At 37.7% G+C, this 22,306-nt stretch overlaps 2 protein-coding genes across 3 annotated transcripts; both read left to right on the plus strand.

Annotated features, from left to right (window-relative positions):
* Window positions 1-4,164: 4,164 nt before the first annotated feature.
* Window positions 4,165-7,143, plus strand: LOC111580286 (C-X-C chemokine receptor type 1-like). Of its 2 annotated transcripts, none has more exons than XM_035956179.2 (2): window positions 4,165-4,376; window positions 5,438-7,143. In XM_035956179.2, exons 1-2 carry the CDS (start codon window positions 4,295-4,297, stop codon window positions 6,352-6,354), a joined length of 999 nt encoding a protein of 332 aa, XP_035812072.2. In that variant the 5' UTR covers window positions 4,165-4,294; the 3' UTR covers window positions 6,355-7,143. The 2 variants fall into 2 exon arrangements, with proteins under 2 accessions (XP_035812072.2, XP_023143737.3); XM_023287969.3 differs by having other exon boundaries at window positions 4,181-4,376; window positions 5,294-7,143.
* Window positions 7,144-8,241: 1,098 nt separating this feature from the next.
* On the plus strand, window positions 8,242-22,140 carry slc19a1 (solute carrier family 19 member 1). Its single transcript, XM_023287968.3, has 6 exons — window positions 8,242-8,385; window positions 10,194-10,780; window positions 13,665-14,439; window positions 16,675-16,867; window positions 18,532-18,673; window positions 19,632-22,140. Exons 2-6 carry the CDS (start codon window positions 10,478-10,480, stop codon window positions 19,830-19,832), a joined length of 1,614 nt encoding a protein of 537 aa, XP_023143736.2. The 5' UTR covers window positions 8,242-8,385; window positions 10,194-10,477; the 3' UTR covers window positions 19,833-22,140.
* Window positions 22,141-22,306: the final 166 nt, after the last annotated feature.

Below are 22,306 nucleotides of genomic sequence, written 5' to 3' on the forward strand. Positions count from 1 at the left end.
TTGCTTTGATTACTGCTTTGCACGCTCTTGGCATTCTCTGGATGAGCTTCATGAGGTAGTCACCATTTTATCAGGAATGGACAGCGGATTTCCTCTTATATGATCATTATTATCATTAGTTAATTATTTTTGATTTATTGGATGAGCTTCTTTCCCTCACCGCCACCAGCATCTCTTCTCCTGGACTATTTTAAGGGTTAGTCACCCACATTATGCACAATTAAATAAAATTTCTGAACACAAGCATTTCCAAGGCACACCTTTCTATGTTATTGTATGTTTAAATAATCATAAAAAAAGACTAATTTAAAAGCACACAGGTAGAGAACCACTGGAATGGTGTTCTTACACTCATTTGCAAAAAAGTGCAGCATCTCATACTTTATATTAATTTTCCTCTAAAATTACTTTAAAATGGTACAAGAATTAGGTTCAAATTTTAAGACTGCTGGCCTGTGCTGAACAGATACTCTAACACACAATCGTAGTTTACCCAGTTTTGTTAAGTGGGTAGAGGAGAGACTTGAAATCCTGAACTCAAAGTGAAGAAAAATTAAGTTATCACACCAAATTTTATAATTTTATTAGTAAGTCTGTGATAGACCATCACACAGCAGGAGGCAGAATAGGAAGGACAAGCAACTGCCCCAATAATTTGAATAAATACAATCTTTGCCATCCAGTCACTGTCTGTCGTCATGAAGTTAATGTGACCACAGGTTTCCTTAGGGTCATTTTCTTTCCAGCTTTTGCTTCGTAATTCTTCGTCTGTTGCCCTGCTGCTGCTTGTGTTGCCCTCTCCACCAGCCTGACTGCCTTCATCAAATCAGAAATGTTATTTTTAAGATCTCATCTCATGTGTTTTTTCCCCTAGTGTTAGAGTTAAATGGACCAAGGCTTATCCTTTCCCTCCTTTGAGACTTCAGGTAAGGCATCTGGGGAGTGCATGAGCTAGTCTTTATTTTGATTTCAATTTAAATTCATGTGAGTTAGGATTCTTTTTCAGTAGTGCAAACAGTTGAACCAAACATAATCGAGATGGTTATTTCACATGAGCAGATCCAGATGTTTCACTTACATTTGATGCCCTGAGGCCCTTTGACATGATGAGATACAAAACATAGGCTTCTTTGTAATTGCAAGCTCAGGCCAAATAATTGTCAGTCATCCAGTCAGACTTTTTGGTTCAGTGGTTTACTAAAAAGAAGAAGCTGTTTTAAAGTAACCACCTTTAATACTATGATTAAAAAAAAAAAAAAAACATTAATGAACTAATGTCACATTAATACAGTGTTTGAATTCTTAAACATTTCAGTAACAGAACTCCAGGAATTCAACCTTTTCTCCCACAGATTTCTTCTTCCTTCCCACCTGTCCGCCATGTGTACCTTAGATAAAACCTCTTGTTATCTGTTGAGCTTGTAAAAAGGCTTTTAAGACAACAAACAAAATTCCAGACAGATATCTCAAAGCTGCTGCATGTTAAACCGAAACTACTGTATGTTACCCTGCAGGGGTAAATGAGGGATGAATAAAGGAGTGGGCTGACCAGTTAAACACGCTTATTTTCACAGTGACTCACTCAACAGAAACTGTCAGATCACTGCTTTCAAACTGGAAAACCTAAATTTTAACAATAAAATTTTGAATATATTATAGGATTTTCAGGTTGCAGCGAATACAGATATTTAAAGTATTTTGGGGTTATAGGAATAGACACTGTGACAAATAAACCTGTAAAAAGTTAAAAAAATACTGTAATTTGTATATTTATATATATACAAATTTAGAGCCAAGGGATCCAGTAAGTACGGAAATGAAAAGATAAGCTGCCACGTTTACATTCACAGGAATGACTGAAATGGATCCACAAAAGGTTTGTGAAGGGGGCCATTTTTTTTTTGCATAAACTCGTCAAGTCAGGTTTTTTAATTGGCTATTAGTTCAGTCCTCACAATACAATACAAATTAAAAATATAAGCTAGTTAGAAAATGACTTCATAAACCAATTCTGACTCAATTCTGGCACAATAATAAACTGAACTTGAACACATTAGGTCGTATCAACGTTACAAATCTCTCAAAAATCTAAGCTTATTGACTTCACATGAAAAGTTTTATGTTTTGTTTTGTTTTGTTGACAATTCTGACCACTGGTGTCGATAATAAAATGTTGCTTCATGACCTTCATTACCTGAGTAGGATTTTGAATGCAGGACTTTCATTTCTTTTTTGCTGTATTATCAATCATTTTAACTTAAGGACAGGCTCCTTTATAGGATACTTACAGCACAAATTAATATTTTAAAACATTATATACTGAATGACATTGAGGTGACAAGAAGATGATACTGCATGGTCAGTGAATGCAGAAGTGAAACTTCTCAAAAAAAAAGTAAATTCGAAACATAGTTTGGCTTATTAAAGGTAAAGCTTGTCCAGTTTGTTGTTGAAGAGATAATAGAGTCGTATAGGACTTTTACAGATGCTGATCTCAACACTTACAGGATTGAAGATGACAATCTGTCAGCTGCAGCACAAATATTTTCTGTTCTCTGGAACAGGGTTGAAAAGGATCCAGATGTCAATCAGCAGTTTCCACAGAAGTGGACTGCAAATAAATTCCTAAGAAGCAACATCTATGCCAACTTCCACGTTGTTGTTTTGTTAAAAGAAACATGATACAGTTGCTGAACAAATATGGCACCAGTTTATTCCGGTTTAGTTGAATGTTTTCCAGGAAGCTAAAAGGTACTTTACATGGTCTTCACAAGTGTATGTAAACTTTTGTTTGCAACTGTACATGTTTGTTAAATCAATCTGCATAAGTTTGGGATTTTTATTTATTTTTTTACCCTACAGCTTTTTACCCTACCCTAAAGCGAAACCAACTTAACTTTCGTTTTTTACTGTTTCATGTTTTGTTCTTTATTTTTTTTCAGCCATTTATGAGAACTTTAACCATAACAATGACAAAAATCAGTTTCAGCTGAAGTATAATTGGAATCTACATGTGACATGACACAGAAACACACATTGTTGACAGAAAAACTGTTTGTCAAAGTATCCAGTAACCAAAAACAGGCCGTTCTCGTTCGGAGGCTGCTGATGAGAGCAGTGAGGCAACATCCTGATTATTGCACGTCTTAACCCTCAAAACCTGATTGAAGTGATTTCTGGAGACAAAGGGGAGTAGAGGGGATGGTTTAGTGTCTGTATAGACATTTTTTTTAATGTAAAGAGCGAGAGGAGGAGGATCTCTGATGGCCCCCTGTCATTATAACCACATAGTTATTATATTTCTCTCCATGCTCACGGATGTTTGTCACGCCACGGCTCCTGCAAAGAAATTCTCACCAAAATAACAGAAATAACAATGCATTATTAAAAACACGACGCATGCTGGTTAATTATAGTTTACAGACACAGTGTGAGAGCAAACGAGTGGAATAACACCAGACTTTTGCAACTGAAGGAGTGAGAACATTTCAGCATCTGCTGATTTATGAAACAACTTACTACACAGCTGGTTACACAAAGTCAGTGACTGACGGCGATCTGACATAATTATTACAAAACTTGCACCAGGCGGTGAAGGACATTTTTCACTGTTAATTTGTAGAGTGTCAAGAGAAATTGTATTTATTTACTGTCCTTTATTTTATTGAAGATGGTGCTGATGCTGCATATGTGGAAGCAGTTCAATTGAAGAATAGTGTTTTTATATACAATTTTGAGAAACCTAAAACAGTAAATTGATTCAGTAGTTTGCACAAGTCATTTCACAGTGTACCTTGGTGGCAGGTGTGTACATACAGTACAAACTGATTACATTCCAGTCCCAAATTAAGATTTATTTAATGTCCTTTTTAAATTCAGCTTTTATGTCACTGAGTCTGGTGTGTAGTATTGTTTTTATGTAGGTTGTGATTTTATTTTATAGCTGTATGTTTGTTATCTGTTTTATCAGTCAGTGTGGGTGCCTTTTAATGAACAAATGACTTTGCTAGTTATGTTAATATACTGTGGATGCCTGTAGAAAATTGTCCTTGTGAGCTACTGCAGTGTGACAGAACTGAAGCGGCTGAATAGATTCCAATATTCATTATTAATTGTATTATTTACATCTTTGCTGTACATGTCAGAATGTGTTCTCTAAGACAGAAAAAAAGGTTTCAACATTTACACGTGACGATGCAGGCATTTAGTAACCTGCTGGGAAAGGAAACAGGACATTGGGTCAGCTGTCCAAAAAACAAAAAATGAACTAAAAAATTGCATCATTGTTTAAGAGATGCTCCGTGGCATCTCATTTGGACTCATTTGGCACCACGCTGTTGTTATCTTTGAAGGCTGTGGTCAGTCCAGTGCAAAAGGTGAGTATCAGAACTGATTTATTTTCTTTTTGGTGGAAACTACAGGGATAATATTTGCAATAAAACTCTCTAAAGCTAAACTGATGTGTTTTAAAGTTAGACTCTGCCATTTTTTAAAAGATAAAATAACCCAAATGCTCTTTCTTGTTTTCTGTCATATATACACTAGCATTCAAAGGTTTGGGATCACTTACAAAGGTCCTTATTTTTGAAAGAAAAGCATTTTTTTCATGAAGAAAACATTAAATGAATCAGAAGTACAGTCTAGACATTGTTAATGTGGTAAATGATTATTCTAGCTTGAAACTGCTGATTTTTAATGGAATATCTCCATAGAGGTACAGAGGAACATTTCCAGCAACCATCACTCCTGTGTTCTAATGCTACATTGTGTTAGCTAATGGTGTTAAAAGGTTAAAGGATGATTAGAAAACCCTTGTGCAATTATGTTAACACATGAATAAAAGTGTGAAACGTGAAATTGTCTGGGTGACTACAAACTTTTGAACGGTAGTGTAACTATAGTAGTGTATATCTATATATGCACAAATGTGCTACAATGACTTATTTTAAACGGAGGATTATTGAAGAAGTTGCATAGAGAGCTAATGTAAGATAAAAAAGTATTATTTGAATTGTGACTCATGTAAAGCTACTTTAGTTGAGTCCTAGAATAAAAGCATAACAGGCCCTTTAAGTTCTCTATAGTGCTGAAACTGTCACTTGTAGTCACAGTAGCAGCTGTCTAGCAAAGGTTACACAGGTTTGCTTTAAAGCTGCACCAAAATAATGCAAAACAAGTGTTTGTAGTTTTTTAAAGCTAGTTAAAACAAATAGTGCATGTTTTTTAAGTGTAATTTTGCTTTGACAGGATTTTCTTTTTATTGCTATGATGGTGTTCTGTTTCTGATCCATAGCCATGTCGTTCACCTATGTCTTCGAAGAGGGTTTTTTTGACCAGAATGAAACCGTCCCGCTCTACGTGAATCCAAACACGTTAGCATGTGAACTAAAACCACTGAACCCCACAGCAGCTGTGACCCTGTGTCTCGTCCTCGCAGCCATCTTCTTACTGGCGATACCAGGAAATCTGCTGGTTGGATGGGTGATCGGCACCAGCAGACAGCCGTTGACTCCATCAGATGTCTACTTGCTTCACCTGACAGTAGCAGACGGTCTGATGGCCCTGTCGCTCCCGTTCTTTGCGGTGTCAGTGGTCCGAGGTTGGGTCTTTGGAGACTTCATGTGCAAGCTCATCAACCTCATCTTTGACGCCAACTTCTACACCAGCATCATCTTCCTGGCTTGCATTAGCATCGACCGTTACCTTGTGATTGTTCGTGCCAATGAGAACCTCTGGAGTCGCAAGAGGATGTGCAGCAGGTTCCTCTGTGCAGCAGTGTGGGCCCTCGGTTGCGCTCTTGCTCTGCCTGCTCTTTTCAACGACGCCTTCAGGCTTGATCCAGACACAGACAGGATGGTTTGCTCTGAAAAATTTGACATTGGCAGTGCCATCTTATGGAGGCTCATCACTAGGGGGTTCCTCCATGTTTTTGGCTTTTTGGTCCCTGTGACTGTCATGATAGCCTGCTACAGTGTCACCATCTGGAGGCTGCTGTACACCCGTGGCTTCCAGAAGCATCGCGCCATGCGAGTGATTATCGCTGTGGTGATTGCATTTCTGCTCTGCTGGACACCATACCATATAACCATGGTGGTGGACTTATTGATGAGGGCTGATCTGATTCAGTTTGACTGTGCTTTGAGGATGTCAGTAAACAAGGCTTTGCTTATAACCAATGGCCTGGCTCTGCTCCACAGCTGCATTAACCCTTTCCTCTATGCATTTGTCGGGGAGAAGTTCAAGAAAAAGATGACGCTGCTTCTTCACAGGAAACTCAGACAGGAAAGGATGTCATCAGGGTCGAAGTTTAGCAGGTCATCATCTCAGACCTCAGACGGCGGAGCTGTTTTCTGAACCCTTGTTGGACTTTTTCTCCACACAGTAGCGAGGCTTTTTAGTACAGGAAAAAAGATCCAATTCATGACAGGAATGAAAATAAGAAAACAAAGATTAGTGTCTCTCGCTGAGGCACTTTGATTTAAAATAAATGGTATTTTAGTGACAAATTTACAGTGACATGGCTGACATACTGATGTTTTCACTATACAGGAAACAGAAAGCAGGTGTCACAAACTAAATACGGTAGATTGCTTATCAGGCGCAAAGTAAGATTAATTATGATAATGTAGATTGTTGTTACTCTTTATAATGAAGTAACTGTCATGTAAAGTTGGAACAGCAGTAGATATCAGTGTACTTCAGTGCTCTCGCTCATAGTCTACCTTTGATTATGTGATCCACTGCTGCCATCTATTGTCATTACTCTGATGATGTTTTTCCAGCCTTTCAGTTGTCCTTTGAGCTTCCTTTCCGTCCAAGAACCGAAAGATGACATCTAATAAAGCTCTTCTATGCATTTCATGCTTTTATATGTTTTTAGTCAAACAATTTTTCATATGTAAATGAAATGCACCAAAAAGAATTCCACCCTTCACTCTGTTGTATGGGCCCCCAATTCTTCAGAACTATGTTTGAGTTTATTTATATTAACCATACATGTATACATCATAGCACTGTACAGACTATAAAATTAATATTGCTATCTCCTTAGTAAAAATCCAAAAATGTTTCAAATGATTTTCACATGTCATGTTCTGATTAATAAATACGTAAAAATAAATAAAATGCTTTGCGGGTTTTCCAGTTCTGACTGATTTGTCATTGTCCAGATTGAGTTAGTATACACAGGGTCCTCATGAGCAATAAAATGATTATTAGGTCAATCTGTATTTTGACTGCAGACACAGACAATACTATGTAACTGATATTTACATTTTTGTTTAAGTTTCTAAATGATGTAACCACAACAATTATTATTCGGTCCCGAGCACTATTGGAATGCCAGGAATTATTTATCACCCATATTATTGAATTAGTCATTTTGTTGTTAAAGTAACAAACATAACCTTTGTCCAAAAATAATGTCTTTCTCTACATATTTTTTATTTAACACAAATGTTTTCTCTTCTTCATTGTCTTCTTCTTCTTTTTATTATTATTATTATTGTTATTATGTTTTAATATTAGCGGTGGTAGCAATGGTGGCAGTAGTTGTAGTGACAATAGGAATTGTAGTATTAATTACACTGCATTTGTTTATGTTTATTTTCATTTCACATAACAGTAACAAAAACATAATAATATAACAAATATTTAAATATGATTATAATAATATGATTTTTAAATGTTATATAATATAATACAGCAACTTGACAGTACATTTTTTGGCTCTCAGACTTGTTATTAATATTTTTGTAAATCCCACGATTATTGTTAGTAGTAATAGTAGTTACCCTGGTACAGGAAACCAAATGTCACAGGTTTTTTTTCCAGTTAATGAATTAGTACAATTGGTAATTTTTCAAACCCAAATTACCCAAATTTTAGTAGAGAGATTATTATTATTATTATTATTATTATTATTATTATTATTATTATTATTATTATTATTATTATTATTATTATTATTATTATTATTATTAGTGGTAGTAGTAGTAGTAGTAGTAGTAATAGTAATAGCAGCAGTAGCAGTCGTAATTACACTGTTTGTAACACTATTTGCCCAACAGATGGCGAGCATGAGGCACAGAACACTCGCTAATAGACTAAAAGATAAAATAACAAAAATGCGTGAACGCTTGAGTTTTTAGCTACTGCCACCTTGGCAAAGAGATCTTGTTACGAACTTTAAAAAATGGAAAACACTTATAATTTGGTATTTATTAATATAGACCGTATGAGAAAGATACAGTCTGTGATTAAATGAAGCGTACCAGCCTTCGTACACAGGACCGTAAAGACTCCATTTCCCAGAAGTCAGCGCGGCTGGAAGAATAATGTTCATGTAGCTGATCGACCGCTGCAGCTTCGGATGGAGCACACGAGGTATGTCACGTAAACTCACTGTTTTCTACCCTAAAGTGACTAACAAGTAAATTATACTTAATGGAAAGCCAGCTAGGTGATGTTCAAACAAGCTTCACATTATGTTACTACATTTTTAAGGTTTTTTTGTTCGTGCCCACAACAGCTACAAGACTGCATTGCTTTAATACCTTTGTATTGTTAGCCAGCTAGCTTGCTAGGTCCAACTCCGTACTTATAATGTAAATTGTGCGTCGCGGTGATCTGCGACGTCTGTGTCGTTCATGTCCGGGCAGGTTTAGCATATTAGCAGCTAACGTCACAGTCAGTTGAGCTGTGGTTTTGTGTGTGTGACTGATATGTGGAGCCCGGACATGCTAACACACTTGTGTCACTTACGTGCATTGCTGCTTAAAACTCTCGACACGAGGTTGAAGTAAGTAGTTTCTTTCTCAGGACGAAACCACGACTTTATTCACAAGGTTTTCATTATTCATTAGCAAGTAGCACTAATGAGACAGAATTAATAGCTTATAATTAGAAATTCAATTGAAAGCGTCTTTATTCAGCTTAATCCAGCAGACAGTCACACTTGTTTCACAACGTAGCTAAAAATATGAAAAATGATCATGTTATCTTTCTATTGACAGAAAATGTCATGCTGATACCGCTTTTAAGAAGTAAAAAATCAACTGTAACTTTATATACATTATTATAGTTGTGCTTAGAGTTTTAAAAATGCAAAATGATAGTCTTTGTTGCCTAACTTTCCAAATCTGTATTTCCCTCACTATTTAGCAACTTTAAATGAAGACACAGCTTGAATCTGCACCACCGTCTGCTCAGCTGTGATGACACCCTGCTACATGTGCTGCAGACGCTGCTGAGAGTAGAGCCTGACCAAAATATCAATTTGACTGTCACGCATAAATGTTGTCTGACTTGAAAACCTTCTTTTTCAGACCATAATACAGAAGAAGATGCCTGGGGTAGTTTGGAATCTGTGTCCTCACATAGTTTGTCCAGCAGACCAGCTATGACTCCATTGTTTACAACACACTCGGCACTGTCTGCAGCACATGTAGCGGAGCAGATGGTGGTGCGATGTCAAGCTTTGTCTTCATCTGAAGCTGCTAAGCAGTTTGTGAAATGCATCGCTGGAAAGTTAATAGACAGCTATTGCATTGTTTTACTTTTTCAATTGAACTCAAACGTATGTCTGAATAATGTTGGTCGACAAATTGATTTTCCAAGTTTTCTAAAATGGCTATCGGCCCAAAAGCTTTAGTATCAGTTGGGCTGTAGTAAACAATGGAGTCGGACACTGTTTCCCCAACCATATTTTTCTGTATTCTTATCTGTAAAAAGAACGTTTTCATGTTGGACAACATATACGTTGATAGTGATACATCTGTGATAGGAGAATATCAACCGCTACTGACCAATCAATTCATTTAGATCTAATTTAGATTGCTTGTTGTCCTCAGCCAACAGTCTAAAACACAAAGATATTCAGCTTTGTGTCAGTGATAAATAGATTGATTGATTGATAGATTGATTGATATCAAAAAAGTTACACATTTGAGAAGCTGGAGCCAGTGAATATTGAACACTTTTGGTTGAAAAATGTGAATTGATTAATAGTTGCAGCTCGAAAACAGGACAGGAGCTAACAGTGAACTGAGGAAAATAATCAGCCTAATAATTCATTATGAGAATAAGAGTTAAAAATGCAGCATGTTTTTCTGGATCCGTGCGCTAATGTCAGCTGTCTGAACACTCCAGTGTCAGAATAGTGTGACTAACCAACAGCATTGTTATGTTTTCAGGTTAACAATGATGCCAGACTCGACTGCTGGATAGCTTGTTGTCAAACAATGTCACAGTGTGGAAAGGAGCGAAGGTCAACGTTTTCTCTTACATGCAAACAGCAGCATGTAGCTTTTTAACTACCTTGTCATCACCCTGTTACATGGTTCATTCTTCAGTCTTCTTTGACACAGAGAGGCAGAAGAGTTTTGATCTTCATATCTAAACAAATTCTCACATGCTGATTTGACACAGCAGAAAAAGTTACTCCACGCTGCAGATTGGCCGCGAACCAGCCGGCACAATGGCAGCAGATGACACAGCAGGTAGTGGAGACGGATCAGAGGGGGAGAAGGAGATGGATGTGAAAGTGGCTGCAGCTGAAGACACTGGAAGACATGAAGACGAAGATGCCGAGATGGCTGTGTCTGCTCATGAGGCTCAGTCTCTCTCTGAGGATCCCGCAGTGGAAGCCAGAAATCCCAAGAAGTGGGAATGGGCCGTGATATTCTTGTGTTTCTACGGGTTTATGTCATCGATAAAGCCTGGAGAGCCCTTCATTACGCCATATCTGCTGAGCCCTGAGAAGAACTTCACCAGGGAGCAGGTCAGTGATGTCCTCAGTAATACAACACCACAAGCTAGTACTGACTAAAAAGCCAAAAATAAAGCCATTCCAGTCATGTCATTGTACTCTGTAGAGTTCAGTGAGGTTCTTAGACGTAAAACTGTCCAGAAAGTTAACCTCTAAGACTCTTTAACAAGTTTGCTGCTGTGCAGTTCTTCAGGGGAATTAATGAGTTCCCTGTAGAGTTTACTGATCCATCTTACTGTGGTCATAGTTCACATTCCTACAAAGTGGGTCAGTGTAATAGTTTTAAGAAAGTGGGTGTAATCACTATTTCGTTTGCCAGTTTGTTTGTTTTTAATTGACCATGACCTGGTATTCAAAGCTGGTAATCTGCCAAAGTACAACTGTATTGGAAAAACAGAGCAGAGCTCACAGTTACACAGCTGTATCCCATAGATTCCTGTATTTATCAGGTCCAGGGAATAAACTGGTCTTTGTGGAACTAAAGTCAGTCTGCTAGCCAGACTTCATACTTAGATTTCCGGTCACAAAGTGACATGAGTGCAATCATATCAACTAAAACGAGAATTTTTTCTTCGTGCAGATGCATTAATCGCTTTGTCAACTGCTGGAAACTTATTCTGTGTTTCTGGGTTATCTTAAGTGATGGTCTTCTAGTTAATTTCGCCTTTTGTGATTGTTCAATTAATGTTCTAAAAACGATCCTTTCATTATTTTGACCACCTGCTTTTAATACATTGTATTGATTTACGAAGCAGATAATCAGTTATTAGTGATTATTTCTACTAATGTCTAATGTGTCACTGTGCATCAATTTTACTTACTTTGTTATTTTGCTTATTTTTGCCATATGCACTACCAGTCAAAAGTTTGGACACACCTTCTCATTTAATGGTTTTTCTTCATTTTCATGACTATTTACATTGTAGATTCTCACTGAAGGCATCAAAACTATGAATGAACACATGGTGGAATTATGTAGTAAACAAAAAGGTCTGAAATAAGTCAAAACATGTTTTATATTTTAGATTCTTCAAAACAGCCACCCTTTGCTTTGATCACTGCTTTGCACACTCTTGATATTCTCTGGATGAGCTTCATGAGGTAGTCACCTGAAATGGTTTCCAACAGTCTTGAAGGAGTTCCCAGAGATACTGAGCACTTGTTGGCCCTTTTGCCTTCACTCTGTGGTCCATCTCATCCCAAACTATCTGGATTGGGTTTAGGTCAGGTGACTGTGGAGGCCAGGTCATCTGACGCAGCACTCCATCACTCTCCTTCTTGGTCAAGTAGTCCTTACTCAGCCTGGAGGTGTGTTTGCGGTTAATGTCCTGTTGAAAAAAATGATGGTTCACTGGTCTAATGTTCATTCCTTGTATTTCTTGGCCCAAACCAATCTCTTCTGCTTGTTGCTTTTCCTCAGTAGTGGTTTCTTAGCAGCTGTTTCACCATAAAGGCCTGATTGGTTCAGTCTCCTCTGAACAGTTGATGTAGAGATGTGTCTGCTACTAGAACTCTGTGTGGCATTTATCTGGGCTCTAATCTGTCATGCTGTTAACTTGTGATTTCTGAGGCTGGTGACTCGGATGAACTTATCCTCAGCAGCAGAGGTGACTCTTGGTCTTCCTTTCCAGGGCAGTCCTCATGTGAGCCTGTTTCATTGTAGCACTTGATGTTTTTTGTGACTGCACTTCAGGATACAATCAAGGTTTTTGCAATTTTCCAGACTGACTGACCTTCAGCTCTTAAAGTACGGTAATGATGGCTTGTCGTTTCTGTTTACTTAGCTGATTGGTTCATGCCAAAATATGGATTCTAACAGTTGTCAAATAGGACTGTCAACTGTGTACCAACCTGACTTCTGCACAACACAACTGATGGTCCCAACCCCATTAAGAAGGCAAGAAATTCCACAAATTAACCTTGACAAGGGACACCTGTGAAGTGAAAACCATTTCAAACCAGTCAGATTCTAAATCTGAATCTGAATCTGAATTTCAAGTGACTACATCATGAAGCTCATGGAGTGAATGCAAGGGTTTGCAAAGCTGTCATCAAAGCAAAGGGTGGTGATTTCGAAGAATCTAAAATATAAAACATATTTAGAGTTATTTCACAATTGTTCGTTTGCCACATAATTCCATAGATCTCGCTTCATACTTTTGATGTCTTCAGTATGTATCTACAATGTAGAAAGTTGTAAAAATAAAGAAAAAACATTGAATGAGAAGGTGTGTCCAAACTTTTGACTGGTAGTTTATATCAAAATAATATTTGCATCAACAGTGGCATTAATAGTATTAATTCGACCATGCTTCTCATTCCTTTTTTTGTGACTTATATATTAATGTCTAAGGACTCTTGATCTTTACTTGTTTCTCTATCACCCAGCTCTGGTTCATTATTTCGACATTTGGAGAGATTAGACTTTATATTTGTTGATCATGACATCAGAAGGCCATGTTTGCGATCACCAACATAAAAGGTCATCAGCTAGATTATACTCTGGGCTAAATAAAACGACCTCATTGATTTACCAGAACACATGAAGCACATCTCTACGAATCCACAAGAGGTCTGCAACTAGTAGCTCAAACTTATTTTCAATTACTACATTTTAAAGATTTATGAAGTTACAACTGTGTCATACTGCACAGAAGACATTTTTCAATTCTCTCTACTTCAGGACTTTATATTGCACTGAAAAATGAGCCCACTGTGAGTGAAAATGTGATAGGAGCAACAAACACCTGGGCTTTAGAGGGTTAAAATTATTATTTAGGACAACAGAAGTTTTGACGTGATCATAACACTGTTAAATAGTCTTTTTGCTAAAAGACTATTTAAACTAATAGTGAATTCTCACCTGAGTCATTAACTTATTTCACTTCTGTTCCAGGTGACCAATGAGATCACTCCAGTGCTGACGTACTCCTACATGGCCGTGCTGGTGCCGGCCTTCCTGCTGACGGATTTTCTGCGCTACAAGCCGGTCCTAATCATCCAGGGCATCAGTCAGGTGGTCATCTGGCTCATCCTATTCCTGGGCGACACGCTGCTTCAGATGCAGTTCATGGAGTTCTTCTACGGCATCACCATGGCCTGCCGCGTGGCCTACTCCTCCTACATCTTCTCCCTGGTCAACCCGGTTCTCTACCAGCGAGTGGCGGGATACTCGCGCTCCTCGGTCCTGCTGGGGGTTTTCACCAGCTCTGTGCTGGGACAGCTGTGCATGTCTGTGGGCAACATCACCTACTACACCCTCAACGCTATCTCCCTGGGGTTCGTCAGCTTCGGCCTGCTGCTCTCACTGTGCCTGCCGTGGCCCAAACGCTCCCTGTTTTTCAACCGGACAAAGAATCAGGAGCAAAGGGAGCTGACAGCTGTGGCTGTCAAATCAGAATTGGACCTTATTAACCCCAAAGGGGAAGTGCCGTCTTCTGCCGCCTCTCGGAACTCTGCGTCACGCTGGAAAGATTCTGTTTTTGTGCAGATGCTGCTGGAGATGAGAAACGTGGTGAAGAAGCCCAACCTGAGACTCTGGTCACTGTGGTGGGTGTTCAACTCCACGGGGTATTACCTCGTGCTGTTCTACGTCCACATCCTGTGGAGCAAAGTGTCTGACAACAAGAAGGTGTACAACGGGGGAGTGGAGGCAGCTTCTACCTTACTAAGTGAGATTTTTACTGAGATACAGAATCGAGATTTTAGAGGAGTAATGCTGTTTTTTTAAATGTCTGTTTCATGCACAGCTGGACCTCTTTCACAATCCTAGATGTTTTTTGTTCACATGGGTGTGCAGCATCCAGCTTGCTACATGTCACAACAGCAAAACTTTAGAAACGCTGCAGCTCAGCTTTGCATTAATAGTTGAGGTCTCTGCACAGGACTTTCAACTTAGGATAAGAAAAAAATTGCAAAAATGGTGTTCAATTATTGTAAGTCCTAATATGATGCATATCATTGCATTAGGAGGATTGTAGCTCAGCATGAAAGTGAAAACAGTGTTATTTAAATGCAAAAGTGTAGTATAGATATGAATAATTATAATAGAGATTGGTCAAAGTAGTAAGCCAAAAAATTACTTCATGGTTTGACCATTTTGTTGAATAATAGTTGCAACAAATAGGCTGCCGGTACATTTGACACAGTTTGGTCACAGCAGACATTTGGACCAGGTGTAACCAATGTCTTCAACTACTATTACTGACTGGCTCTGATTGGGGAAAAAAAGAAGAAAGAAATGCTAAATATTAACCCTCTTTCAGCAGTTTCTGAGCACTTTTTGCTCCAGTTACATTTGTAGTCACTGTATGATAATTTTTAATATTAAATCCTGCTCCCCTATTAAAACATAACAACTATGACTAGAAGTAGACAGAACTCGGAAATGTTCTGTTTTTTACAGAATGCATTTAGTGCAAACACTTTATTTTTGGCAGTTCATTTTGATGATGCCTATAGAACAAAATGATCTTGATGAAAGATCATGAATTTGGGCCTAGATTTGATTAATCTTCCGGACAACAAAACTGAAAATCACAGATAGGTTCAAGGACAGTCAGAAAGTTCATCCTGTTGTTCAGTTACCAGCTCTGATCAATGAGGAAATCTTGGCGCTTTAACAAAAAACTAAAATGTCTTTCAAACTCACCCGTGAGTTTGGGGTTCTTAGGGTGAAGCACCAAACATTGTTCTAAAGGCAGCTCTGATTTAGTGATTAAATCTGCTGCATACTTTAAACTTAAAAATATCAAGAATATTCAGTCCGCTGTCGACTCACTTCTTCGAATAGGTTGAATGAAGGACTCTGTGAAGGGATTACTTCATGTTGACACATCAGTAATTGCCCTTTAAACAGCTGTACAGCACAAAGGTAGCAATTTGTCTGAATCACCATGATGTCATGAGCAAGCAGTAAAAGTTTAATTACTTGACAAGACCTGATAGCAGGAGAGTGATAAGGACAGACAAGGCTTCCTCGCAGCAGTCTTGGTTGCTTAGCCGTTGTGTAATGTAATTAATAACAAGAACAGATTAACTTCTGTTGAATGTACTATCATAAAATATTTTCTAAAAGTAGATGCTGCGTTGATAAGAGGTGGCAGTGGAACGATGTGATTTATACCCTGAAAATGTGATGATATTAAAAGCAAGTAAGCTTATCTATGCAGCACAGTATCATAAATAAAGTACAGCTGAGTAAAATTAAATAAAATATATTTAAAAACCTGCACAGACAATTTGAGCAGACAAATGTTATAGAATGATTCCAACTGATTGACCAGAGCAGTGGAAAAGACAAGCTTAATGAAAGTGCACTGAATTTCGACCAGACTTTATAAAATAGTACTTAATAAATAAAAGCAGTTGGGAATAGAAGCTTAAATAGAAGGCTAAAAATAGAACAAATAGACACACAGGAGCCCGGTGGACACAGTATCTCATTACTTATGATTTTGTTCGTTAATAGTTTTGTAGTTTCAATTCACTTTAAACAATTTTGGACTCACTTTGGATGTGCTTTTGACATCTTTGACAAGCGTCAAGTCATTTTTTTCCCATTTTGGACCAATTTTGTGTAATTCTTGCAAATTCATATTTAGTTTTGGGCAACTTTTAAGAGTTTTTGACAGATTTTGAGTCATTTGATCATTTTTGCATCACTTTGGACAGGTTTTAAATCATTTTCAATGAGTTTTTTAATAATTTTAGACATTTTTTTTTTTTTTTAACATCTCGGACAAGTTTTAAGTCATTTTGAGGAGTTTTGTGTCATCACTTCAGACAAGATTCAATTATTTTAGAGGCGTTTCTTTTTCATGTTGAGTAATTCTGGAATTTTTAAAATAATTTTGGGCAATTTTTAATTTTGTAAAGTATTAACTGTTGGTTATGTTTTTTTGCAGGTGCGATGACCGCCTTCATGGCAGGCTATGTTAAAATCCGGTGGAATGTCTGGTCAGAGCTGGTCATCGGTGTGATCACGGCGGTGCAGGCTGCGCTGCTGCTCCTCATGGGCACCACAGGCAACATCTGGGTTTGCTACATCGCCTACGTCCTCTTCAGAGGCTTCTACCAGTTCCTGGTGCCAATTGCCACGTGAGTGCCAAATAAAATGTATTGTTTACTCATGAAGCTTGGTTATGCAGCTGTTTTCTTTATTCTGTGTTGGAACCGTGTTACTGTAGGACAGGGGTGTCAAACATATGGCCCGCGGGTCAAAGCCGGCCCGCCACAGCGTCCAATCCGGCCCGCAGGATGACTTTGCAAAGTATAGAAATTACAGAGAAGACAATACCCGAAAATATTAAACCATTTCTAGACCTTGACAAGTTGTTTGGATCATACAGTAAAATGCTAGATTGTTCGGTTCCAGACACCTGGGACTAAATGTGTCTTTGATCTGTAACTAGTACTGTGTAAATGATAAGCTGAGGCATAATATTGTTGAAATTTAACAAATTTTTCTTGAGAATTTTCAGGTTGTTCACAATGTTTTATAGAAAAGATTGTTCATTAAATGTGAACATTTTCAGAAAGTACTTTTTTGCACTAAAGCAAAGGGGAATATGTGGAGTGTTATTTATAGGTTATTATGCTGTGATTTTATCAGAGTCCCACTTGAGATCAAACTTGGCTGAATGTGGCCCCAGAACTAAGATGAGTTTGACACGCCTGCCGTAGGAAGTTGTGTCCGCTAGGAAGAGATGATGCATGTTATTCTCTAAAATCCGAGCAATTTCTGGGTGTTTGCATCTGTCGCGTTTTTACCGACTGTGGTATCATTTTTCACTGCATTATAAAGTTCTGCACCTTTATGGAAACAGCACAAACCACGGATAGAAGAAAAGGGAACTAAAGCATGTCTTCTGTGCCATGTGACAGCTACTATTCCATGTGACATGCAAAAAGAAAAAATTAAAATAGAAATTTTGTGATTTTATTTTTTGAAAAAATGGATAAAAACCTGAAATTAAAAAGTGTAATTTTTCTTACAGAGTCCACAGTTGTTAACAATACTGGGGAAAAATCCTGGCTATCAATAATATAGACATTTAAAACTTTAAATGTTTTCCATACTTGTCTCCTAAACAGTTTATAAACAGTTTTTATCTGTTACTGTTAACAGCTGAGTCACTTTTAGTTCATTCACACCAAGCAGCACAGAATTTTTCAATTTATACAGAATTTTGTAAAACTTTCAAATGAAACATGCAAAATACAGTGATTTTGGATTAGGTTTGATCAATTTTCCAGATGAAATCGAGAATCAGATAAGATAAATGCTGTAAAGAAAGTTGCAAATGCGATGATTCTTTTCGTTTGTACAATTTCTGGTTCTGATAAATGGTGTAATTGAAGCCATTAAAAAAAAACAAAACATGCCTTTCAGAACTGCTGGTGATTTTTTTTTTTTTGGCATGATGTTTCATTTTTCATACTTACAAAAATGGAAGAGACAGTTGTAAAATAAATCTTAAATATGCAGTTATGCCTGCTAGGAGTGACATTGTTTATGTATTAAAAATAATAAATCTCAAAGATGCTGTCACAGATTTCAGTTGTTTCTGATAAATAGTATGGTTGTAGTTTAAATGATTTCTAAGTAGCATCTACAATGCAGCAAATTGCTGAAACTGAAAAAACTTGACATGTTTGTGAATTCAACTGTAGTTGAGGTTTGAGGTTGACAACTTTCAGTTGAGTGTGATCAGGACTTCCAACAGATACATTTTATCCATGAAACTGTTGAATCTGTCTAGTTTCCAGATCGCCTCGTCCCTCACCAAGGAGCTCTGTGCCCTGGTGTTCGGCATCAACACCTTCCTGGGGACGATACTGAAGAGCATCATCAGCCTGATATTTTCTGACAAGAGGGGTCTGGCGCTGGATGTGCACTCTCAGGTACAACAAAGTAACCACAGTCATATTTTACACCACTGTTTAATTGTTTCTTGAACTTGTGAGTACACCTCAGGGGAACGTTATGACACTTGACATTTAAAGGAAATTTCAAATGGTGTTGCATTGCTAGAAATGTAAAAACACAAGATGCTCACCAGTCAAACATATTGGTGGAACTGAAAAAGGAAGAAGCCAGTCTCGCTTCTCATTTCACTGCCAAGATAAAAATAGAGGCTTTAGTCTTTTGTGAGTAAAAAACAAAACTTTGGCAGTTTGGGGAAAAACTGAGGAACGAGAGTGACAAGAAATATGAAAGTCATGTTTTCAGTTCTGTAATTGTCAGTGAACAAAAACGTGGCATGACAGTAAAAGTCTGCTAACTTCCCTGGTAGTGAAACTAAATCAAAGCATAGAAACTGAAATAAAACACTGCATGTTTCACTTAAATGTATGGAAATGGATGAAAGTTGTAGCTGCCATAAGAACAAGACAAGAATTCCCAAGGATGTAGCAGCAATGATGATTCTGACCAAAAGTTTCTTCAATTCAGACGAATAATCAAATTTAATGTGTGAGTTGTTAAAAAAAATAAATCAGTTGTTTTGCTAATGCTGGACTTATAGTGTTGCAGACGCCAGTCCAAGTCATGTGTCTAAAGCGAGGATCAGTTTGAAATCTGCTGCGGTTCGCTCCAAAGCTCCTACTTGTAGGCCCAGAAATAAAAGCTTCTTATTGATTTTCTTATTATGGTTAGAATTTCTTCCTCTAAAATTAGTTGCATCTCAAAAACTGAATGTTGTTTGTGTCGTATAATGCAGTTATAAGGCTGTAAGTCAAAAAAACGAAAAATGAAAAAGCGAAAAAAAGATCCGTTTCGTTCTCAGATGCTTTAGCGACACCCAGTGGTTCTGAAAGTTACAAAGCACCTTTGAATTCATACTTCTGTTTCCTCCTGCAGTTCCTGGTGTACTTCATTTACTTCGTCATTCTTACTGTCGTCTACCTGGTGTGTGCTGCTGTCGTCATCATCCGTCACTACAGAAACCAGGCTGGGGCAAGAGGCGGAGCCAACGACCAGGCCACGCCCATTGAGCTCAGCCCTGTGGCTGTTAATTCAGAGGCAGAGCCTTTATCTAATGGCAAAAGTGCCAAATCATAAAAACAAGCAACGTGTGTTGCCTTAAACTGCTGTCTGTTATCTGCTTCTGCTAATAAGCTGTTCAGACTGAATGGGATCAATCGTTTTCACCCTCTGATGGAGAGGTGTGCTCAGTGTTAGCTCAGAGCCTTAATCGTTAAAGTGCCTCATCTGCTGCTTAAAGCTCCTGCACTACATGAGTCAGCTTGTGTCTGACTTCTGGGGAGAGTTTTGTATTTGTGTGTCACGATCAGGTGAAAGATGAAGAAGAAACTTTATCTCATAGGAAGCACAAGATGGCTGCGTGCTCTAGTTTTATGGACAACCATGTTAGAGTGAATCAGGAAAGTCTTCAGACCCTTTCAAGTCATTCACATTTTTACAACCACAATTGTTCATATGTGTTTCTGTGGGCAGATTTTGTCAAAACAAAGCATCACAACTGTTTGTTCATGAATGCAAACACATTCACAAATATTTCTGATAGTTTATTTCTAAAAGATTTGTGATGATTTAATTTCTCTGGTGATCCTTAATGGATTTCTATTTGTAAAGGAAGGGTGGACAGAAGAAGGCTTGAAGGTGGAAAGAGGATAGATTGTTTTTCTTTCTTTTTTTCCACAAATACCTTTAAGAACTTCACTTATAAACATCACAGAACCAAAGGAAGTTTTGGTTTCTTTTAACCTGCTGTATTTCCAGGTATTGTGGCAGCACAGTGCACCATCTTCTTCCATCGTCTTCCAACTCAACCTTCAAAAATTGTGAAGTTGTCAGGTTCTCAAAATCTGTTCTGAGACTCAGATCTACAAACGGAAGGTAAGAATAACATCCACCTTGCTGTCCCGGCTGGTAAAGACAGGCCGGTCAAGCTAGTTGGATCATTTCCAAATGAAATGAGGCCGTCACTGCTGTCAAAGGTGTTTTTATACAAGTACTAAGTGAAAGGTCTGATTTAGCTAAACTTTCTGTACATGAGCATCCAAGTACGTAGTTTTCATCATTACAAGTTGTGTACCCTCTGTTTTTTTCACCAACTGTGCTGAAAAACTCAAATAAGCCATTTTCATTTACTTTATTGGGCAGAAATATATGCATTTTCTGTCATTTCTGACTATTTGATCCACAAAAACATCTATTATGCTTGACTAAATGAAACTCCAACTGGCTAAACTGGTAAAAAAAAAAATTTATTTTCACGTTTTTCAGTGTCTATCTGACTTTAACCACTGAGACGGCTGCCAGACATTCCCCTAAGCAGGAAAAGGTCTGAGTATGATACAGTCCTAATTCTGGCTGTAAATTGGGTATTTCAGTCTTTATTTTCAATACATTTAAAACAATCAGTTTTAAGATAAAAGGGTCTGAAAACTTTCTGTACGCACAGAAAACACAGAGTGGGACCTTTTTAATGCAATGACCAGAACATTCATTCTTTTTTTTTTTGTATTCCAAACATGAAACAAACATCATGGACTGTCCTCTCGCTGCATTTCTAACATCTACACTCCTATTGTCCCAAATGTTACAATTACTGTCAGTGCCATTTAAGAAAGAACCTGACTATTATTAGTATGATTGAGATAATCACATTTTCACATCCGATTAAGAATGATAGATTCTGTCATCATTTATTTGAAGCTGTAAACTGCAGATTTTATGCCGTGAACTTGATTTTTTATCACACTTGTAATTATTTGTAATTTTGAAGCAGCACCTTGAAAACACTTAATCGGTATTTAATAACTTCTTATGGATTATTTCTCTTTAATGTTAAATTTCTGTAACAGTCAAAAGTCTTGCCGCTTGGGAGTTTGTCCAATGGCCGTTTTGGCAACAACCAACAACTTTTTACACCTGGTTGTCGTTATTTTGGTAAAAGGACGACTGTTTTTACTTTCGTACGTACAGGCACTGAGTTGTCCTGTAGAGACATAGGAATGCAGTGTTACTGGATCCAGCTGGAGCTCCAGTGAAAACGCTGATCAGGTTTAACCCTTTGATGCACAACATGGGTCAAGAGATACCCATTTTCCATTATATATGGTCACGTTTGACCCATGTTGTGCATCAAAGGGTTAAAGACCTGACAACTGAAGAGGCCATGAGACAAGATTCTGAGCGGAGGTTTGTGTTTGTCACGTTAACTGAGTTCTAGTGGGATTACATTGCTTACATTCAGAATGTATAGATATTTGTTTTATTTTGATTGAAATAATTGCTGAGAAATGACTGTGAACCTGTCCGAATGCTGTAAGAAACACAATCTGATGTTTATTTTTTATTCAACAATAAATTACGTTTGGTGGATGAAAAGCTTCTCAATCAATTTTTTGGACTCTGAAGTTTTTTTTGTTGATTGTTCCTTGTTTCACAAAAATACTGCAAGTGCTTTACTTGATGAGAATTTGGAACCAAATCTTCTAACCCAATGAACTGGCTGACATCAAAGACCCAGCAGCCCAAGGAATCGTAGGGCTTTAGCCCACAATTAT

The sequence above is a fragment of the Amphiprion ocellaris genome, chromosome 24 (genome assembly GCF_022539595.1).
Source record: "Amphiprion ocellaris isolate individual 3 ecotype Okinawa chromosome 24, ASM2253959v1, whole genome shotgun sequence".
Classification (NCBI taxonomy): domain Eukaryota; kingdom Metazoa; phylum Chordata; class Actinopteri; family Pomacentridae; genus Amphiprion; species Amphiprion ocellaris.